The following is a 19,722-nucleotide window of genomic DNA, read 5'->3' on the forward strand; positions in this document are numbered from 1 at the left end:
CCCTCGGAGCAAATTGAATTAGAATGAGCTAAGAGCTACAATTGACTTTAGTATCCGAGGAGGAGGAGGAGGAGGGAGAAACTGAGTGAGAGGGAAAATAAAGAGCGCCGGGGAGAGGGTGTGACCGAGTCAAAGAGGGGTGAGGAGTTCGAGCGACTCCACGCTCCGACACTCCTACCGGTGATGTCACTCACAGACGGTCACAGCGCTAGTGTTGGATTACAGCGTGTGTTTACTCTGCGGCTTTCCCTTTATGAAAACCATGTACTAAATATAATGACTTTGCAGGGTTGTAAACTTTTCCACTGATCTAACTGCGCCGACATGGGCTGCGCGTGCGCTCGTGTGTGTTTGTTTTTAAATAGATTTGAACTGCATTGTGGTTAAAACATATTTTAATGCCATAGTCTGGATCTGGATAATTTACATGTGTAGTGTGTTATTTACAAAAAAGCACCAGTGGTTTCCTGTGATCTCTCCAGTGCTTACTTCTAGATCAGTGTCAAATATACAGCCCATGGGCTAAAACAGGCCCACTAAAGACTCCAATCTGGTTCGTTGGATGAATTTGTGAAATGCAAAAATTACACTGAAGGTATTAACGATCAATGATGTACAGACATACAGACCAATATGATCTCAAGTGGGTCAGACTAGTAAAATACTATCATAATAACCTATAAATATGAGCAACTCTAAATTTTTCTCTTTGTTTTAGTGCAGAAAAGTTCAATTAAATGTTACATATTTACATTTACAAACTATCCTTTCACAAAAAATGTGAATAACCTGAACAAATATAAACAACATGAAATATCTTAAGAGAAGTCAATGTAATTCACCTGTCAGTGTCACTCACTTGCACATTCATCAGTCACCTACTGCACTCTTGTTACTTTATTTTTTATTATTATTACCATTTTTAATCACTTTAATAGATTTTTATATTTTTTTAATAAAAAGTATAAAAATCTGTTAAAGTCTGGAGGCACTGCAGTGTGAAATTATTTTTATCACCGGAGTACTTCAAGTCTGAAATATCACTTAAAGGCAATACACACTGTTGATGCCTGCACCCCCCCCCCCCCCACATATAACTATGTGATTAATCGCAGAAATCCACGTGATTAATTGCGATTAAAAATTTTAATCGCTGCCCAGCACTATTTTTTATATTTTTTTTATTTTTATATTATGCACATTGTCTTGTGCTGCTGATATCTGAATTTCCCCCTTGAGGTATGAATAAAGTATATCTTATCTTATCTTATCTTACCTTAATTTTAACAATATTCGGCCTGTTACTAAATGTTTTATGTATTTGTACACTACAAACAAAAAGTTAAGGATATTTCTTTTTTTTTGTTGTCATTTTTGCCATTTGTAAATAAAACAATGTCTGGTCATTAAAAAATGTTTTTCAGTTCACTTACAAAAAAGTAAAAAGCACTGTGCAAGAATCCCAACTGAAAAAAATAGCCCAAAAATTGAAAATATCCTTACCTTTTTGTTTGTAGTGTAAATCCACTGTGATCTGTAAGTTGTTATGCACATGTGGAAATGATAAACTAAGTTATAATATTGTTAAAATTACACATATTTTTCTTAAATTTTTTCAGGTTGCTCATGTTACTGTTAGATATAAATGTTTTTATAATGTAATTTTACTATTTTCACTGTTTTTATTTTACTGGTCCAACCTACCGGAGGTCATATTGGACTTTTTGACACCCCTGTACTAGATAACGCAAAAGGCCAGTAGACAGGAAGGATTAAAAAAACCTCAAATATTTTTAATGAGCCAAGTGTTTAATTTTTGGGCTTTTTTTGTTCTTTTTTTTTTGTTCAGGGTCCTCACAGAACTGGTATCGAAGATGAGGGACATGCAGATGGATAAGACAGAACTGGGGTGCCTTCGAGCTATCGTTCTCTTCAATCCAGGTAACTATGATGACATGTGAGCTCTTATTCGCCGCAGCGGTTTAAAGAGGATGTAAATTGGATGTCAAAGATGTGTGCTTTTAATGAAGTGCTGGTTTCTTTGAGCTTAACTTCAGACTTATTTAACCAGAATTGGAGTTGTATTGTTAAAAAAAATCCAATCATGTCCAATCCAAAAATCCAATCCAATCATTATTGCATATTACTGAGAGGGAAAAAAAAAAAAAAACACACACACACAGTGAGCATCCCAGTCTGCACAGAAATGCAGGGTTTTTTTTTTAACCTTGGACATTTCACACAACCGACCGAATTACATTTTAACCTAAGTTTGGGCACTTGAGGCTTCATGTGTTTTTAAGAGCTGAGCATTTATTTTATTTTTTATTGGCACATTCAATGAAACTTAAAGGTCACAGCTACTTGTAGTCTAAAACCTTGGTTTACAAATTTATAATAACATAAACTCTGCACAAAACTTACAACACAATGTTCAAAAGTTTTCTTCTAATGAAACACATATAACTCAGAGGCATTTCTTATGAAGATCACTATAAGAGTTTCAAAGTTAAACCAATAAAGCATAGATTTCTATTGAATAATTTAGCTAGATCTGAGCCAGAGTGTATTTTTAATTAAAAGATGAACGATTCTGATAGTTGTAACAGTGTTAACATCAGATCTGATAAGTGGCCTAATGCGTCATGAACTTTTCAATCATATCTGAATAATTTACCAAGTTTCTTATGAACTTCACTCACTAAATATGTAAAATGAATATGCAATTAAATCTTTATTAAGCACACAAGCAGGTCCACAGGAAAAAAAAAATAATAATAATGACGCAATTAACATAAGTAACTATAGTCAGAAATACACTCACAGTCAATGAAAACGTTGAGACCATGTTTTTTGACATAATTTTTATTTTGAAATCCTAAACTGGAATTTTTTCATATGAATCATTTGTTTAGGATATTGGCATACAGAAACAAAAATCTAAAGTTTCAAGAATAATTTCAAAACAAAAAACTTAACAAAAGAAAATGGCACCTGCCAAACACAAAGTCACAACAGTAGCGGTCCTGGTCGGCAGTTGTCACGCTCTCTCGCCCTGGACGTGGTCTGTCATCAACAGATCCTGTCGTGTTGTGGCGTTCAACCAGGTTTCTAATTGTGGGTTGGGAACAGCCCATACATACGCCTGGCTGTATCACTGGAGCTCAAACCGGCCTTCACCATACCCAGTGCCCGGAGACGTTGTTCATGTGATAGACGTGGCATGATGCCGTTCACTGGACTAACAATGGTGGGCTTTTTTGGGCTTTTATATAGGCCTTCAAAACCAATCCTCAAATTGTGCAGATACCCACTGAGTATTGCTCAATGTGTATTTGGTCCACTTTTGCAAAGTGCAACCCATGTGCAATGAACCGTGACAACATGACAACTCATCATTATCTCAACTACCCCAGCACTAAGTCATCAATAAATCCACAATGAATAATTACAACCCCCCTACAAGTAGAAATATGCAGACATTTCTACCTCAAAGTTTCTATTGACTGTCAGTATATATGGTTTATGCACGGTATGAAAAGTGTGGAATAATGTTGCCTTCACGTGCTATCGGAAAGATGATTGATCCACTTGTGAATTTGAAATCATGAGTGTGTTGTGTTCAAGTGCTTCTGTTGTCGTAGCGAAATGAAAAATGGCTATAATAATTTTGGATGGGCTAGTTTATCTGCTACAGCATTTTTAATTTTTTTTTTCTGCAAGTTGTGTATACTATAAATGTGCAGAATCATCAGCCAACAGCAGCAGAACGTTGATAAAAGCAGTGTTTATCATTTGCGGTGAATCAATCATTGCTGTCCTCCATATTGAAAAGTCCAAAGGTTATTTTCATCTGTTTTTTCCCAGTTCTCCAGTGGGAAATATGACATGAGGTGGCGTTCATGTACAATTCTCGAGTTCGTAACTAGAATTTACCATGATTCCCATAGCACGTGAAGTTAGGATTAGAGCATGTAAAGTTTCTGAAATAGAGAATTTCCAAACACATACTGGTGGAAGCAGAGTGTTTTTCTGGCTGCCAGCATGGCCAGTATGTTTCCCACTGTGAGAGGAAAGAGTGAGGCTAATGGATGTAGAAGACAGGATGAAAACTAGAGCGTACAACTGAAAGCAAAGCTGTTCAGTCGACACTGAGCAAAAGTTAGACGAGGCAGACGCAACGGGTGACTGGAAGACTGCAAAAAAGCAACAGGTTGATAAAAAAAATTAAAGCCATGTACACACTGTAGAGGCTTTCTGTCAAACAAGGTCTGAGAAATGTACAGAACAGTCTAGAACAGGGGTGTCAAACTCATTTTCTTCCAGGGGCCACATTCAGCCCAATTGGATCTCAGGTGGGCCGGACCAGTAAAGTAATAGCATCATAACCTATAAATAATGATATCTTTTTCTCTTTGTTTTAGTGCAATAAAAAACATTAAATTATGAACATATTTACATTTGCAGGTCATTGTTCTTCTTGGTAGTTTTTCGAGGTTCAACTGGACTAGCTTTGTTTCAAAAGATCAAAACTAGTCCAGTTGAACCTAGAACCTAGAAAAATGGAGTTGTCACTATTTATAAGTTATTATGCTAATATTTTACTTTAGATCACATTGATCTGAATGTGGAACCTGAACTAAAACAAGAAAAGCACTCAGAGAGCACAGACCTCTGCCAAGACAGATCTGCCCCCCCGATCACCACCAAAATTTAATCATTTCTTCCTTGTGCCAATATCAACATTTCCTGAAAATTTCATGAAAATCCGTCCATAACTTTTTGAGTTATCTTGCTAACAAACAAACAAACACGCAAACATTCACGTATGCAAACACACAAAGCAACGTGATTACAATACCTCCTAACGAAGGTAATGAGTTCAACACCCTTGATTGTTCATATCTTCAGTGTAATTTTTACACTTTGCAGATTCATCCTGCGGGGTGGATTGGACCTTTTGGTGGGCTGGTTTTGGCCCCCGGGCCACATGTTTGAGACCCCTGGTCTAGAAACATGTCAGAATCAAGAAAGTATCATTAACCATTAAAAACCTAAACAGCCCCTGGTGACCAAAAGCATCTCCTAATCATATAAATGATGTTGAATAATTGAGATAAAATACAATTTGTCATCTTTTCATGGTCATCAGATATGACCCATTTGGACGTTCAGAGGTTCTGTAGTGAACATGGAAACACTGTCATCTTCTACAACATTGACTCACCAGTAAAAGTAAAACCCATGGAGTTGGATCAATGACGGTGAATGGAGAAGTTTGTTTTTAGGATCCTTTAATGATATAGTTTGTTGGAAATCCAGGTTTTCTTTGCTTTTCTCTGTTTTGATACAATTACGTCTTAATTTTGATGAACAGCTACATAATCAGTAAATTAAATATAGGAAAATACATGATTTTTCTGAAAAATGCAACATGCAAAGGATAATATTGTAAAAAAGAAAAAAAAATCTGATAAATCATTTAGGACAGAGTAAATGTAGAGAAAACTTGGAAATCGCCACAAAAATAGTTCTAGATTATTAAGGGTTACATTAAAAATGATGAAAAGTTTATCAATAAATGCCTGTAGATTTTGTTCTTGAACTGGTACCGTTCAGGTTTTCAGAACCTACATTTCCACTGGTTTTAATAGAATTGTTGTAATTAAGGATGTGTCGTTAATAGCGACATGTAGCGCTGTGCAATTTAGTGAAAAGGACACATTGCGCTGATTCTAGGTAATAATTGCGATTTCGGTTTGAATCTACAAAAATACAGATTAATCTTTTAGAAATGTCAAACCAATGAACTGAAAGTAGCTGAAAAAAAAACTACAAAATCTTCCAAAAGAATAAAGAACTGTCTGTCATTTTGCATGCTGTACTTTACCCCTCTCTGCTTTTGTGTTACTAAATACTTAACCTTTCCATTTCTACAGTCTGAAATTGGGAAATGTGGACCTTTAAATGACAGCCTTTCTTATATAATTGCACGTTATATAACTGCTATTACAACTGTGATTCGCATAATTGCACAGACCTACTAACATCTCCACTTTCTGTCGGTCTCTGTAATCATTAAATGTCTTTCCCTGAGTTTATTATTTGTTCCTGAGTTCGTGTGAAACCATCTCTCTCGAGCTACTTCCTTTCTCCGTTGTTCCGTTGTACTTTGCTGCCGTCATCACCTCTGTCCTTTTCCCAACCTGTACAATATGACTCAGCCCCCACAGGTCACACTTCAGTTCAAAGCAAAACATACTTCTGTTTTGGTCATGAGCAGGTTCTGAACCGATTTATTTTTGGTTGAAATGCTTCAGATAGTCTGTGAACTAGAACACAACCTCTTCTGTAGTGGTTGGAAACGATCTAGGGGGGAAACTTTTAAGGGCGCCGTCCATTTCTGCTGTCACTCAACGCAGCGAAAACACAGTCCGTCCCCTCGGCTCTTTGGGGCTGACGGACAGCTGAGGACACGTGGAATCAAACGGAGGTCGGACTGTGATGGACTGAGATAAACGCTTCAAAGCTCGTCTGTGACGGTCACGTCTGGTTTCCTGTGTAGACCGGGGTTAATCCTGTCACTGTCATATCATTAAGCCACTCATTAAAGTGCATTTAACCCTTTTAGGACCATTGTGTCTCCAGCGACACAATTTTTGTACACACGCTGTTATTCAAATTATCATAACTCCTGAACTGTGTTGCACTACGGACAAAATTCATCTGAAATTCTGCATCTGAAAACTGAGATTTAGAGTTTACCATTGCTATATCACACATCACAGTAGAGAATAATAGATTTTTATTACTCTCAGCATCATTTTAGAAAGCTTTTAGTAATGTTTGCACAGTGAATTCTTGTAAATAATTGTACAGTGTATTGTGTATTAGTATTTTGCGTGTTTTTTAGAGTTTTGTTGTTTTTATCTGTATTTTTGATAGTTGTATTTTAGTTGTAAATTACATATATATATACATATATACACTACCGGTCAAAAGTTTTAGAACACCCCAGTTTTTCCAGTTTTGTGTTGAAATTCAAGCAGTTCCAGTCCAATGAACAGCTTGAAATGGTACAAAGGTAAGCGGTGAACTGCCAGAGGTTAAAAAAAAAAAAAAAAAAAGGTCAGGTTAAACAAAACTGAAAAATAGTGTATATTTCAGAATTCTACAAAAAGGCGAACAAGAAATGGGTTAACAACTTAAAGCAGTTCTGCAGCAATGGAGGTTGATCAAGCCTCAAAAGTTAGTGCTACCAATTCCTACAGGTGTCCCAACATTTGAGAATTCCTTCCAACCCCCTCTGTCTGCAGAAAAGTAGTGTTGGAACACACTTTGGTACCATACCGTTGTGAGCATTATTTGAACAGTACTGTAATGCAGAAAGTAGTATGTGCATTATTTTTCAGTTTTGTTTAACCTTTTATTTTTTTTTTTTACGTCTGGCACTTTACCACTTACCTTTGTACCATTTCAAGCTGTTCATTGGACTGGAACTGCTTAAATTTCTATATAAAACTGGAGAAATTGGGGTGTTCTAAAACTTTTGACTGGTAGTATATGTAGGGTGGGGAAGCTAAATTTACAATGAACATTTAGTTGTTTTTTCTCAGCAGGCACTACATCAATTGTTTTGAAACCAAACATATATTGATGTCATAATCATACCTAACACTATTATCCATACCTTTTCAGAAACTTTTGCCCATATGAGTAATCAGGAAAGCAAACGTCAAAGAGTGTGTGATTTGCTGAATGCACTCGTCACACCAAAGGAGATTTCAAAAACAGTTGGAGTGTCCATAAAGACTGTTTATAATGGAAAGAAGAGAATGACTATGAGCAAAACTATTACGAGAAAGTCTGGAAGTGGAGGAAGCAACAAAAAACGTACCAAAGCTTTTATTAAAGCTCTCAAATCCAAAATCCTAAAGGATCCAACCAAATCCATGAGAAAAATGGCAATTGAACTTGAGGTAGACAACAAGACCGTTAGAAATGCAGTAAAATATGATTTGAAGTTAAAATCGTACACAAGAACACCAAAACACTTGTTGACAACAGCAACAAATCCAACTTTAGCAATTTTTGGGAATCATGTTTATGACCGCCTTCTAGCCCAGATCTAAACCCTCTGGATTATGCTATTTGGGGCGTTTTAGAACATGCTACCAATAGAACATCACACAGCAATGTCAACTTTCTTAAAGATACAATTAAAGAAGAATGGGAGAAGTTGTCACCTGAATATTTGAGGAACACTTGCGCAAGTTTCAGGAAGCGTGTGAAGGCAGTTATTGAGAAAGAAGGAGGACACATAGAATAAAAACATTTTCTATTATGTCAATTTTCTTGTTGCAAATAAATTCTCATGACTTTCAATAAACTAATTGGTCATACACTGTCTTTCAATCCCTGCCTCAAAATATTGTAAATTTTGCTTCCCCACCCTGTATGTTTTTATATATATATATATATATATATATATATATATAGAGAGAGAGAGAGAGAGAGAGAGAGAGAGAGAGAGAGAGAGAGAGATTGCTACAGAGAGTATCACACAGGCTAAAAATGACTAGAAATAATAAAAAATAAAAAGTACAACAATGTCTGAGCACATGTAAAATAGTAAAATAGTTGAAAGTTTATTTGTATAATCTCGTAAAGTTTTGTTTTGCACATTTACAGTTGTTTTTCATGATAAATACAGTCGTGGAAAAAATGATTAGACCATCAAAAGTCATCAAAAACAATGGTTATGCAATCAAGTACTAACTCCTGTGTGTATCATGTGACTAAAACAGACAGAAAAGAAAACATGGAATGTCTAAAAGCACTGTTTTTGTCAGTACAATGCCATAGATATGGATGTAAGAACTTAAATGATTTTTGTTTTTATCAAGAAAACATGGAAAATGGTAAGATATCAGCTCTGAAATTAAACTCTTATGAGCTATTTTTGTTGTTATTATATTTTTCCAAACAAATGTACCTTTAGTTGTACCACACATTAAAATGAACAAGAAATTGAAGAAAACAAGGGGTGGTCTGATCATTTTTCCCATGACTGAATGATAAAAATTCAAGTCAGTTTTTTTTTTTTTTTCTTTTTTTAGTATTACACACCGTTTTAAGAATTTATTACACATAATAATGATAATTAAAGGCCAGATTTAGAAAGTTAAGTTTTTCCTGAGAAAGAGGTGCAAAAGAATTGGCAAAAAAGACATTTTCTGACATTTGTATTGCAAAAACAAAATAAAGAAATGTCAGCAGCCTGTTCTAATGGTGGTCCTGAGAGGGTTAACTAGCACCTATGTGTACCAAACCTAAATGTGACTGTTCAGGTCTGGGTTGTGGGAGTCCTCCTCCGTCCTCTGAGGTCACCGTGAATCCGTTCACCCCCAGACACACACTGATCCTCTGTATTCCACATCCAGCCATTACTGGCCCCGGTTCACTTCTCGGCCTGATTCCTTCTTAATTAGGGGTTCACTAGACCGCCTCTCTAAATGAGAGACCAAAATGTGGGGGCTGCGGATGGCACGACTCAAAAGCCTCTCAGTCTCTGCGTTCCCACACTGTGTCATCTATTCCAGCCAGTGCCATGAAATGTTCATTCATTGTTAATCAATTCTGCGGCGCTTTGTTAATCACAAGTGTTAATCAATGGCATGCTTGTGTTGATTGTCAAAGCCCAGTCTCACAGTGGAGCTTAAATTAGAACAGCCTTGAAATTATAGTTGGACTGACCCAGAATGTCCTGTCGGGTTAAAACTCAAGTTGTCAGATCCTTAGTAGAGCTGTAGAAGGAGGCATTTATCACAAAATATTTACAAGAAACATGTCTGCGATTCAAATTTCATGAGAAAACTATCACCAGAAACCCTGATTAGCTATTATAGTATTGTGAAAGCACCGTCTTCGTCTTCATTGTTGTCTTCGTTAGCAATTTCTTCAAAACATTTTCTCTGATGAAACTACTGGTTGGATTTATTTCAAGTTGTATATGTAGCTTCCATGGATGATGTCTACAAAATTTGTTTGAATTTTTGAAATATTAAAAATGTCCCTTTCATTCATTCATTCGTTTGTTTATTTCGAGCATTCACAGAATACATGAAAACTCAAAATTCAAAAAAAAAAAAAAATAAATAATTCATTTATACTCAAAAAGGAGTGGGAAGAAGAAAAACTTATTTAATCCCACCCCCTTTCTCATCTTCAAATAACTTAACATAATAACTTTTAAATACTCACTCCTGTCCTTTGACTTCGAGTCAGAACAATGAACAAAATAGAACAAAATAGGCCTATACCAAATTCGAATAAACTCATTTGACAGTATTTACATTGCATAACCAAAATGCCTTTACTGATAATGGTCCATATTTTATTTATTTAGTTAGTTAGTTAGTTAGTTAGTTAGTTAGTTAGTTAGTTATTATTTGTTTGTTTAGCAGGGACAGTACATATTAATGAACATTTCTGTAAATGTGCCAGTATTAGCAAAAAAGCTATTTTTCAACTGTTGTCCCTGGGTCAAATGTAAAATACCAGCATTCATAAAATTTGAAACATTTTAAAAATTAAGGCTACACCCACACATCACATAGCATTGTTCACACACACATTACATAGTATTAGTTCACATACACAGTATACACAGTTAACCTTTAAGTATTAGTAAAACACCCGGAGCGACACTGGCGCACAGGCAGGTGATCATGCAGCGCAAAACAAAGACAACTTTTTTGATGGACAAATTCTCTACAGCAGGCGTGTCAAACTCATTTTAGTTCAGTCTAATATGATATGAAGTGGGCTGGACTAATAAAATAATAACAGTGAAAAAAGTCAAATTAAATTATGATAATGTTAACATCTGTAAAAATCTGAATAACATGAACAACTGGACACATCTTAAGAAAAACAAGTCTAATTTTAACAATATTCTGCATCAGTTTATCCTTTACACAACTTACATTACAATTACAAATGCACGAAACATTTAATAACAGGCAGAATATTGGTCAAATTGCATTTACTTATCTTATGACATTTCAGGTTTTTCACATTTTTTGTAAAATAACAGTTGTTAATATCAACATTTTCATGTAATTTTACTTTTTTACACTAAAACAAAGATAAAATTTGCTGTTTTCATTATTTATAGGTTTAATATGATAATATTTTACTGGTCTGACCTACTTGAAATCTAATTGGTCTGTACGTGGATGGAATCTTAATTAAAATTATCTTGACATCCTCGATTGTTAATATCTTCTGTGTAATTTTTGTATTTCACAAATCCATCCTACGGGCCAGATTGGATCCTTTGGCGGGTCGGATTTGGCCCCTGGGCCGCATGTTTGACACCTGTGCTCTATAGAGATTTCACAACTGTTTCTACTGATTATTAAGATAAGATAAAGTAAGATGAGATAAGATCCCACCATGGGAAAATTGCAGAGTTGACAGCAGCACATACAGAAATAAAGTGCAGGGAAGATAGAAAAACAGAAATATACACATGCAAAACAAAATATAAAGAGAAGAATGAAAAGTCTGTTATCTATATAAATATTTATATACATTTAGATTTAAACTTAAATATTTACATAGTTACTTCCACCAAGGAACGGCGGAGGTTATGTTTTCGGGGTTTGTCTGTTTGTTTTTTTGTCTGTTAACAAGATAACTCAAAAAGTTATGGACGGATTTGGATGAAATTTTCCGGAAATGTTGATACTGGCACAAGGAACAAATGATAAAATTTTGGTGGTGATCAGGGGGGGACGGGATGGGACTGATCTGCCTTGGCGGAGGTCTGCGCTCTCAGAGTGGTTTTCCAGTTATTTATACATTCTTTTTTTTTTCACCAAAGTTCTATTTCAATTTTCTACACACATATTTAACAGCAAAACAGCAAAAAATGAACAAAACAACATTGCTTGGGTACATTACACACATTTCATTACATTGGCATTATCCAGTCTTTCCACCATTCTGAGCTCTGTAAACAGTCCATTTATTCCACTTTTTGTCCATTTGAGCTTCCTGTAGTTGCAGTCTGTGAGTCACCCTTTCCAGTGTCTATATTCCTTCAATTATTGCGATCCACTGGTCCTGTGTTGGTGGTTCCGTCCTTCCTCAGTTCCTTGTAATAGCTTTTTGTGCAAGCCACTAGAAGTACCTTAACCAAGTGTTATTTATACATTTTTAATTTTGCACATTTCATTTTTGTATCTCATCATTGTAAATAGGTGATGTGTGTGATTTTCAGCTTAAACTAAAGTTTCAGTGAATGAATGCTCTAATGATTATTTATTTCTGTCCATAGACTCTAAAGGTTTGTCCAACCCAGGTGAGGTAGAAGCTCTGAGAGAGAAAGTCTATGCGTCTTTAGAGGCTTACTGCAAACAGAAGTACCCCGAGCAGCCCGGCAGGTGGGAACATCTACACACACACACACACACACACACACACTTATCATGCACACCTCCAGTCTCTGGTGCACAGCTGCAGTGGATAAAACTACAAGTGGGTTTTGATTCCACTATATTACTTTCTCAGTGGAATTGCACATGATCATGAGTGGAACAAATAGAAATAAAAATGAACAAATTGACAGATATATAAAAATAATAATTAAAAAAAAAAAAAAAGAGTTGTGTAGGGACGTCAAGTGTTTCCAATAAAGTGCAGATTGAAAGAAAAATGTCTTTTTTTTTTTGAGTGCAACAGCCTGTTTAATTGGGAATAAACAGCAGATAGTAGCAGTAATACAGAAGCATTACTACCACACTGCAGAGATCTGGGCTGTCAAACTCATTTTGGTCCAGTTCCATATTTAGCCCAATTTGATCTCAAGCGGGCCAGACCAGTAAAATAATGATTTAATAACCTATAAATAATGACAACTCCAAGTTTATCTTTTAGTTTTAGTACAAAAAAAAAAAAAAAAATTAATTATGAAAATATTTACATTTTTACAAAAAAAGATGTGAATAACCTGAAAAAACTGAAATTTCATTTGAAAAATTAGTGCAATTTTAACAATATTATGCCTCAACTGATTATTTATACATGTACATTACACACAATGTTACATAAACATTTGGTAACAGGCAGAATATTGTGAAAATTTGGGAGTTTGGAACTAAAATTTGAACAATTTCTACAATATTACATCTCTTATTATTAACACATTTACAGATCACAGTGGATCCATAAATGCACAAAACATTTAGTAACAGGCAGAATATTGTTCAAATTGCACATTTCAGGTTGTTCATCTTTGTTTTTATTTATGTATTTATTTGCATTTTATTGTGAAAGAATAGTTTTGTAAATGTAAATATTTTCACAGCGTAATGTTACTTTTTTCACTTCATTTTTTTCCACATAATTTTTCACAAAGAAAATTTGTAGTTGTCATTATTTATGGGTTATTGTGTTGTTATTTTTACTGGAGATCACATTGGTCTGTATGTGGAACCTGAACCAAGATGATCAGAATCAGAATCTCTTTATTGTCATTGTACAACGAAATTGAGGATTTGGACAACCTTGACTGTTCAGGTTCATTTTTGCACTTTCATCCGGACCGAAATGGAACCTTTGGCGGGCCAGATTTGGTCCCCAGGCTGCATGTTTGACACCTGTGGCAAAGATCATTGAAATTGGACACAATAATAACTGATTTGCTACTTAATTAAACTCTCCGAACTTAAACAGTCAATAATTTCACAAAAAAATACTGATCTTAAAAAGGATGCTGCTGAGATTCTACAGTTGCATCTGTGATCAGTGATATATAGGCCGAGTCCCGACCCAAAAAATGTACAATACTCAGAGACGAGAGGCAAACAATGTAGAGGTTTTGTCATTTGTGTCCAGAAAGTGTAATTAACCAATCAGAATAGAGTATTGAATAAAGCTAATACCATCTGACTTAGTGCTCTGTCACTTATTGTGTTTTTTTTTTAATGCAGAACACCAAAGTAACCTGGCCACTCTTATTAATAATAGCTTATTGCAGCTATTTCATCAGAATAAAGTGACATAATGTGAATCCATGACTCACATCACTTAGATTTTCCACTTTCTGGCAGTGACTAAATTACATCTTTTGTTGTTGCTTTAAGACAAGGCCCGTGGGCCAAAACTCGTCCACCAATTGTTCCAATCTGGCTGGCAAGAGGAATTTGGGAAGTACAAAAAATTATACTTAAGATATTAGCAGTTAAAGGTGTCGAAATCATTTTGGGGCCAGATCGAGCGAAAGTGAACATCATTGTCAAAAATTCGAATTTCACCTATCATTTCTCAAATAGGCTCATTTTTTTTAGCTTAAGAACTCTATTTTATGGAACTGTTGTACAAAACTTCAGTATCACAAGCAATATAAAATGAACTTCAAACAGACTAAAATATGTAAATGCACCATTAACTTTAACTAATAAGTGATATTTTTAGTCTGTGAATCTGTCGGAACTAATTATTCAACAGCACAAGACTATAGAAAGGTTCTGTACAATCCAGTTATTAATCAAATATGCTCTGCAATTAGCTAAATATGTCACTTCAGTTTTAATATGTATGTTAAATAAAGGTTTATGTAAAGTAAGTTTTAAGGTGGTTTCAGAATGAGTCACTTTTTTAACCCTTTCATGCATACTGGTCTCTACAGTGGACAGCTACTCTACAGCTGTTTTTTTGTATATTCGTGGGTTTTGTTGTTTTAGTTGCAAATCAGCCAACACAGTGGACTCTTATGCATCATCCCATACACTGACATTCAGACCATTACTGTAACTTAGCTGTTCTTGATAAACCTGATCTGCAGTAACATGTCTGAATGTAAAAAATTAACTGTTATTAGACTGTAATTAAGTTTTGTTTAGCTTGTTTGTTTTGTTAAATAATGTTTTTTTGCATATTGTCTTCTTGCAGGTATGTTAAAATGTGAGAAAACATCAGATTAGCAGCATTAAAAATGTTTTTTTTATTTCATAGTTTACTCAGTATATCAGTAAATGCATGTTTCTTTGCTTCTGAAATCAAATGCATGGTGTCCAGCTGAGAGGGCATTTTTGTAACTCCATGAAAAATAGGTTCATAAAAAAATCAATTGCATTTTTTTTCATGCTTTAAGAGGAATAAAAACACTTAGGAAAAAAAAAATATTTAAGGTTCTCATAATTCATGCATGAAAGGGTTAAAATACTGACCATATGACTGCACATTTAGAGGAGAAGAGATTTTGTCACCAGTAGTTAAACTGTGTGAGTAGGCTAACAGTCAAAAGTACAAAAACAGTTTAAGTTGAATGGATTTAAATCAATATGTTTTAGTCATGACCACACCTTTTTTTTTTTTATCTCTGCATTGCATTGTGGGTATTGGGCATGTTGTTGAAAATGTGTTCTTTTTCTGTGCAGGGGTTCAGCGGGGTTGTGGTGTTAGTGTTAATTTGGACTTAATGTGTGTTTGGCAATGTTTATTGGCATTTTGTGTTTGTTTTTGTATTTTTGTAGAGGTGCACCATGAGTGAGAGCCATAAGAAGAACAATGGCTTTACTGTTCATCAAAAGTTTTTCTGATAAGTGTAAATCTTAATGCTTTGCCACAGTAATAGCACTTCCTGTACTGGTAAATTATAGTAAGCTAATTCCCTGCCTAATTTCCATCCATGCTACAATATATTAAGTTAAATAATTATGCAAAGCAATTTATATTGCAGAAGATTATAATTTAAATCAACTTGGATTTGAGTACAATGAACTGATGATATTAAGTTATAGATTATACAAAGCAATTGACATTGCAAAAAAAAATAAGTTAAATTAACTTGGCATTTATTATGTTAGACTAAAAATAGCAATTCCATTCAAATCAAGCATTTAAGTTTAATACACTCAAGTTTTAACTACTCATTACTTAAATTTTTAAGGCAATGGGTTTAGAGTTACATTACTTAAAAATTTTGATGCAATCAGTTTCAACTATTTTTTTGAGTTAAATTAACCTATTGGGGTTTACAGTGTAAATAGAGTAGTCTGACATGTCACTGTTTCTAAAACTGGACGTTTTTTCTGGACTACTTTAAAAAAAAAAAAAAAAAAAGGGGGCAAATATTGAGAGTATACTCACTTCTCCAGGGACCACCACACCACTGACTCTACAGCAGTCCAGGCTGATCCCCCCCCCCCCATCCTTTTTGTCTGATTTGAGATGCTGATGATTCATTTTGTTTTTTTGTGCTGTTGCAGGTTTGCTAAGCTGTTGCTGCGGTTACCGGCGCTTCGCTCCATCGGCCTCAAGTGTCTGGAGCACTTGTTTTTCTTCAAGCTCATCGGTGACACGCCCATCGACACCTTCCTCATGGAGATGCTAGAAGCCCCTCATCAAATGACATAATAGTGGACAGAGCTGAGCCCCTTCTTCCTTCATCCCACCCTCCTCTTCCTCCTCCTCCTCCTCCTCCTCATATCAGCCGTCCTGCCAGCTCTGGACTGGGGAGCAGGATCCTTTATCAAACAGATCCATCTCCGTAACGGACAAATCACACGATGACTTTGAATGGAGATCCGCCCCCTTCGACGTGTCTCTGAACACTGACTTCATCATGTCTATGGGTCTGTTTTATACCTTGTAAAAATATATAAATAAGAAATATATATATATATATGAAAATCACACGGCAACACGAGTGACGACAGTGGACCGGGAATGAGGATGAAAAACATTGAGCCATTGTTTTCATCTGAACTTTTCTCACATCTGACAAGAAAAGGTTGTTCAGGTTTTTAACACCCACAGTTTATGCTTGCAGGTATATTCAGAAAAGAAAAACAAAACAAAACAAAAAAAACTAGCGATGTCACATTTGGACACTAGCGTTGTGATAATCGGGACAATCGTGGACTCAAAGAGCCTCAGGCAGTCTAGACTTGGACCTGAGCCCTCTCTGTCTTTCAGGACTAAACATACTTTGAGGAGGGACTTTGGGGAAAATTGTCGGTGGGGGGCGGGGGGAAAAGGGGGAGGGTCTGCTTTAAGGAACTCGACTGTTCCTGCCTGACTCGACTGAACACGTCAGGTCTTGCACTAGCTGATTTGAAGCTTTTTGTCTGAACAGAGGTGGGTTAAACCAGGCTGCAAGTGTGCAAAAAAACCTAAAACAAAAAAAAACAAAAAAAAAAAAAAAACACAAAAAACTCAGGTCTCTACCCAATTCCAACAAATACAACCATGTCTTACTCTATTAGCACTGTGCGACATCGGGGGAGGACGCCGTGATAGTCCACCAATCAGAAAAGAGTTCAGTTAACCATGGATGAAAAAGTTGGGAGAGCGTGTTCTGTACAATCTACGCAGGTTTTTCTGCTCGTTTCAGACTGTTGGAAATTGGACTTAGCTTTACGTCACATGAACATCACTCACGTTCTTGGATGTTCGGGGAGGGGTGAAACTACCAGCAAGCGTAGGAACAACTTTCACCGTCCTGTTTCAACATTTGGCCTTTGTTACGACCTCCAGAGTTGATCTTGGCTGGACTGGGAAAGTGCACGGTCACATCCACCAGGGAGAAATCACACTCACACTCAGCCATGGTAGAATGTGGGGTTTGTTTAAGGGGTTTTTTTTTTGGTTTTTTTAAGCTACTTTCCTTCCTGTTTTGTCATTTCACGTGACTTTTCAGCACACCATTTACACCTCCACACTCAAAAAAAAAAAAAAAAAAAAAAAATCCTCACTTTTTTTTTTGTTTGTTTTGTTTCAACGCAGGGGAGTCAAAAAAAAACACCTCATATTGACCTGTACAGTTACAACCGAATACAGTATTGATGTTTTTGTTTTCATTTTAACAACTGCAATGCACAAATACCTCCATTTTTTTTTTTTTTTTTTTTTTTTTTTTTTTTTTTGGGTTTTGTTTTTTCATCCGTTTCATGCTCAAACCATTAACAGTATGAGGGGAGACGCGCTCGTGGTTGCAGCAGAGCCATTATTTGTTTTGTTTTGTATTGTTACTTGGCACTTAACCTCATGACAGAGTCGGGTTCTTGGACGGAGCCGGTGTCGATGTAAATGACCTCTGAGCGAGCAAGTAGGGGGACCGTTTGTAGTTTTTTTTTTTTTTCTACCTGTTCCTCCTAAAACCCCGACACACAATCGCTCTCTCTCTCTCTCTCTGCACTTCTCTGGACAAACAAGCGTCGCTCGAGTCGAACTGAAATGTTAATATCTCTGCGTTATGTATAAATATACTTTAATGCCCGTAGTATGCTTTTTTTCCGCTTCTTCTCTAAATGCTGCAGCTGCTGCAAATCTATGCATCGAGTGCATTTTCCAAAGATTGTTCCGTAGAGCGGTTTTGTGTAAGTAAAACACAGTCTGACAGTTTTAAAGGACAAAACCAGATTTTATTGGACGTGGGCCTGCTGTAATGATCTCATCACCAGGACTAAATACCTTACTTAATCTGATTTCAGCCCTTTTTTTAATTCAGATATTTCATTTTAGTGCTGATTCATTCGTGGAGTTTAATGGGACACATTTTTCATTAATGTGCATTTATCTGCTTTCGAGTCTTTTCAGAAGCATCTCGTCGCTATCTGGACTTAAGGGTAAATAAATCAGCATCAGCGTGCATCCGTTTACTGATAAAAACCATAGAACACTGAGGTTTGTGGAGTCTGAAGTGTCCCACTGGAATGGATTTTTCGCATTTAATGACAACTAGCAAACTATTTATAGCATCCAGACCTGCCAATCCATCATAGAATTACTTTAAAAGTTGCTCATGAAGGGTCTCTTTTTATTTTCAATCAGGTTTTTATTTATATAGCACCACATCATAACTGTATGATATTTTACATTTAGAGCTGGTTGGACCAGACTTCAGTAAATTCAGATGCCCTACAGAATCTTCCAGGACCAAACCCTTGGTGACAGTGGAAGGAAAACCCGGCTCTTGGGGTTAAAAACCTTAACTTTCGATTTTTTTTGACGTGTGATCGGAGCATGTATCGTTATTAACTATCGAATTCCAATCGAGTCACTTTGGTGCGACTAATACAGGGGTGTCAAACTCATTTCAGTTCACGGGCCACATTCGGCTAAATTTGATCTGAAGTGGGCCGAACCAGTAAAATAATAATATATAAATAATGTCAACTCCAAACTTTTTTCTGTTTTAGAGCGAAAAAGTAAATTTACATTATGAAAAGGTTTACATCTATAAACTATCCTTTCAAAAGATGTGAATAACATGAACAAACTGAAAAAATAAGTGTCATTTTAACAATATTATGCCTCAGTTTATTATTTAAACATGTACATTAGAACTTACAGATCACAGTGGATCTATAAACACAAAACATTTAATAACATGCAGAATCTTGTTAAAATTGTACTTAATTCTCTTAAGACATTTCAGGTTGTTCATATTTGTTCAGGTTATTCACATTTTTTGTGAAATTATACTTTGTTTTAGCATAAATACATGAAAATATTTACATTTACAAAAACAAAAATTTGAAGTTGTCATTATTTATATGTTATTCTAATAGTATTTGACTGGTCTGACCCACTTCAGATTGAATTGGTCTGAATGTGGAACCTGAACTAAAAGGATTGTTAATATCTTAGTGGAATTTTTGCATTTCACAAATTCATCCCAAGGGCCGGATTGGACCCTTTGGCGGG

At 35.7% G+C, this 19,722-nt stretch overlaps 1 protein-coding gene across 5 annotated transcripts in view; it reads left to right on the plus strand.

The window, feature by feature from the left end:
* The window catches only part of rxraa (retinoid X receptor, alpha a), a 196,295-nt gene extending 178,534 nt beyond the window's left edge, over positions 1–17,761 (plus strand). For all 5 annotated transcript variants that reach the window (XM_030149305.1, XM_030149307.1, XM_030149306.1 and 2 more), the window contains 3 exons: positions 1,850–1,941; positions 12,347–12,452; positions 16,281–17,761. In XM_030149305.1, coding sequence (XP_030005165.1) covers positions 1,850–1,941; positions 12,347–12,452; positions 16,281–16,428 — 346 coding nt within the window. In that variant the 3' untranslated portion in view covers positions 16,429–17,761. The remainder of the gene's footprint in view (positions 1–1,849; positions 1,942–12,346; positions 12,453–16,280) is intronic.
* Positions 17,762–19,722: the final 1,961 nt, after the last annotated feature.

This window comes from Sphaeramia orbicularis, chromosome 12 (genome assembly GCF_902148855.1).
Source record: "Sphaeramia orbicularis chromosome 12, fSphaOr1.1, whole genome shotgun sequence".
NCBI classification, from domain to species: Eukaryota; Metazoa; Chordata; class Actinopteri; order Kurtiformes; family Apogonidae; genus Sphaeramia; species Sphaeramia orbicularis.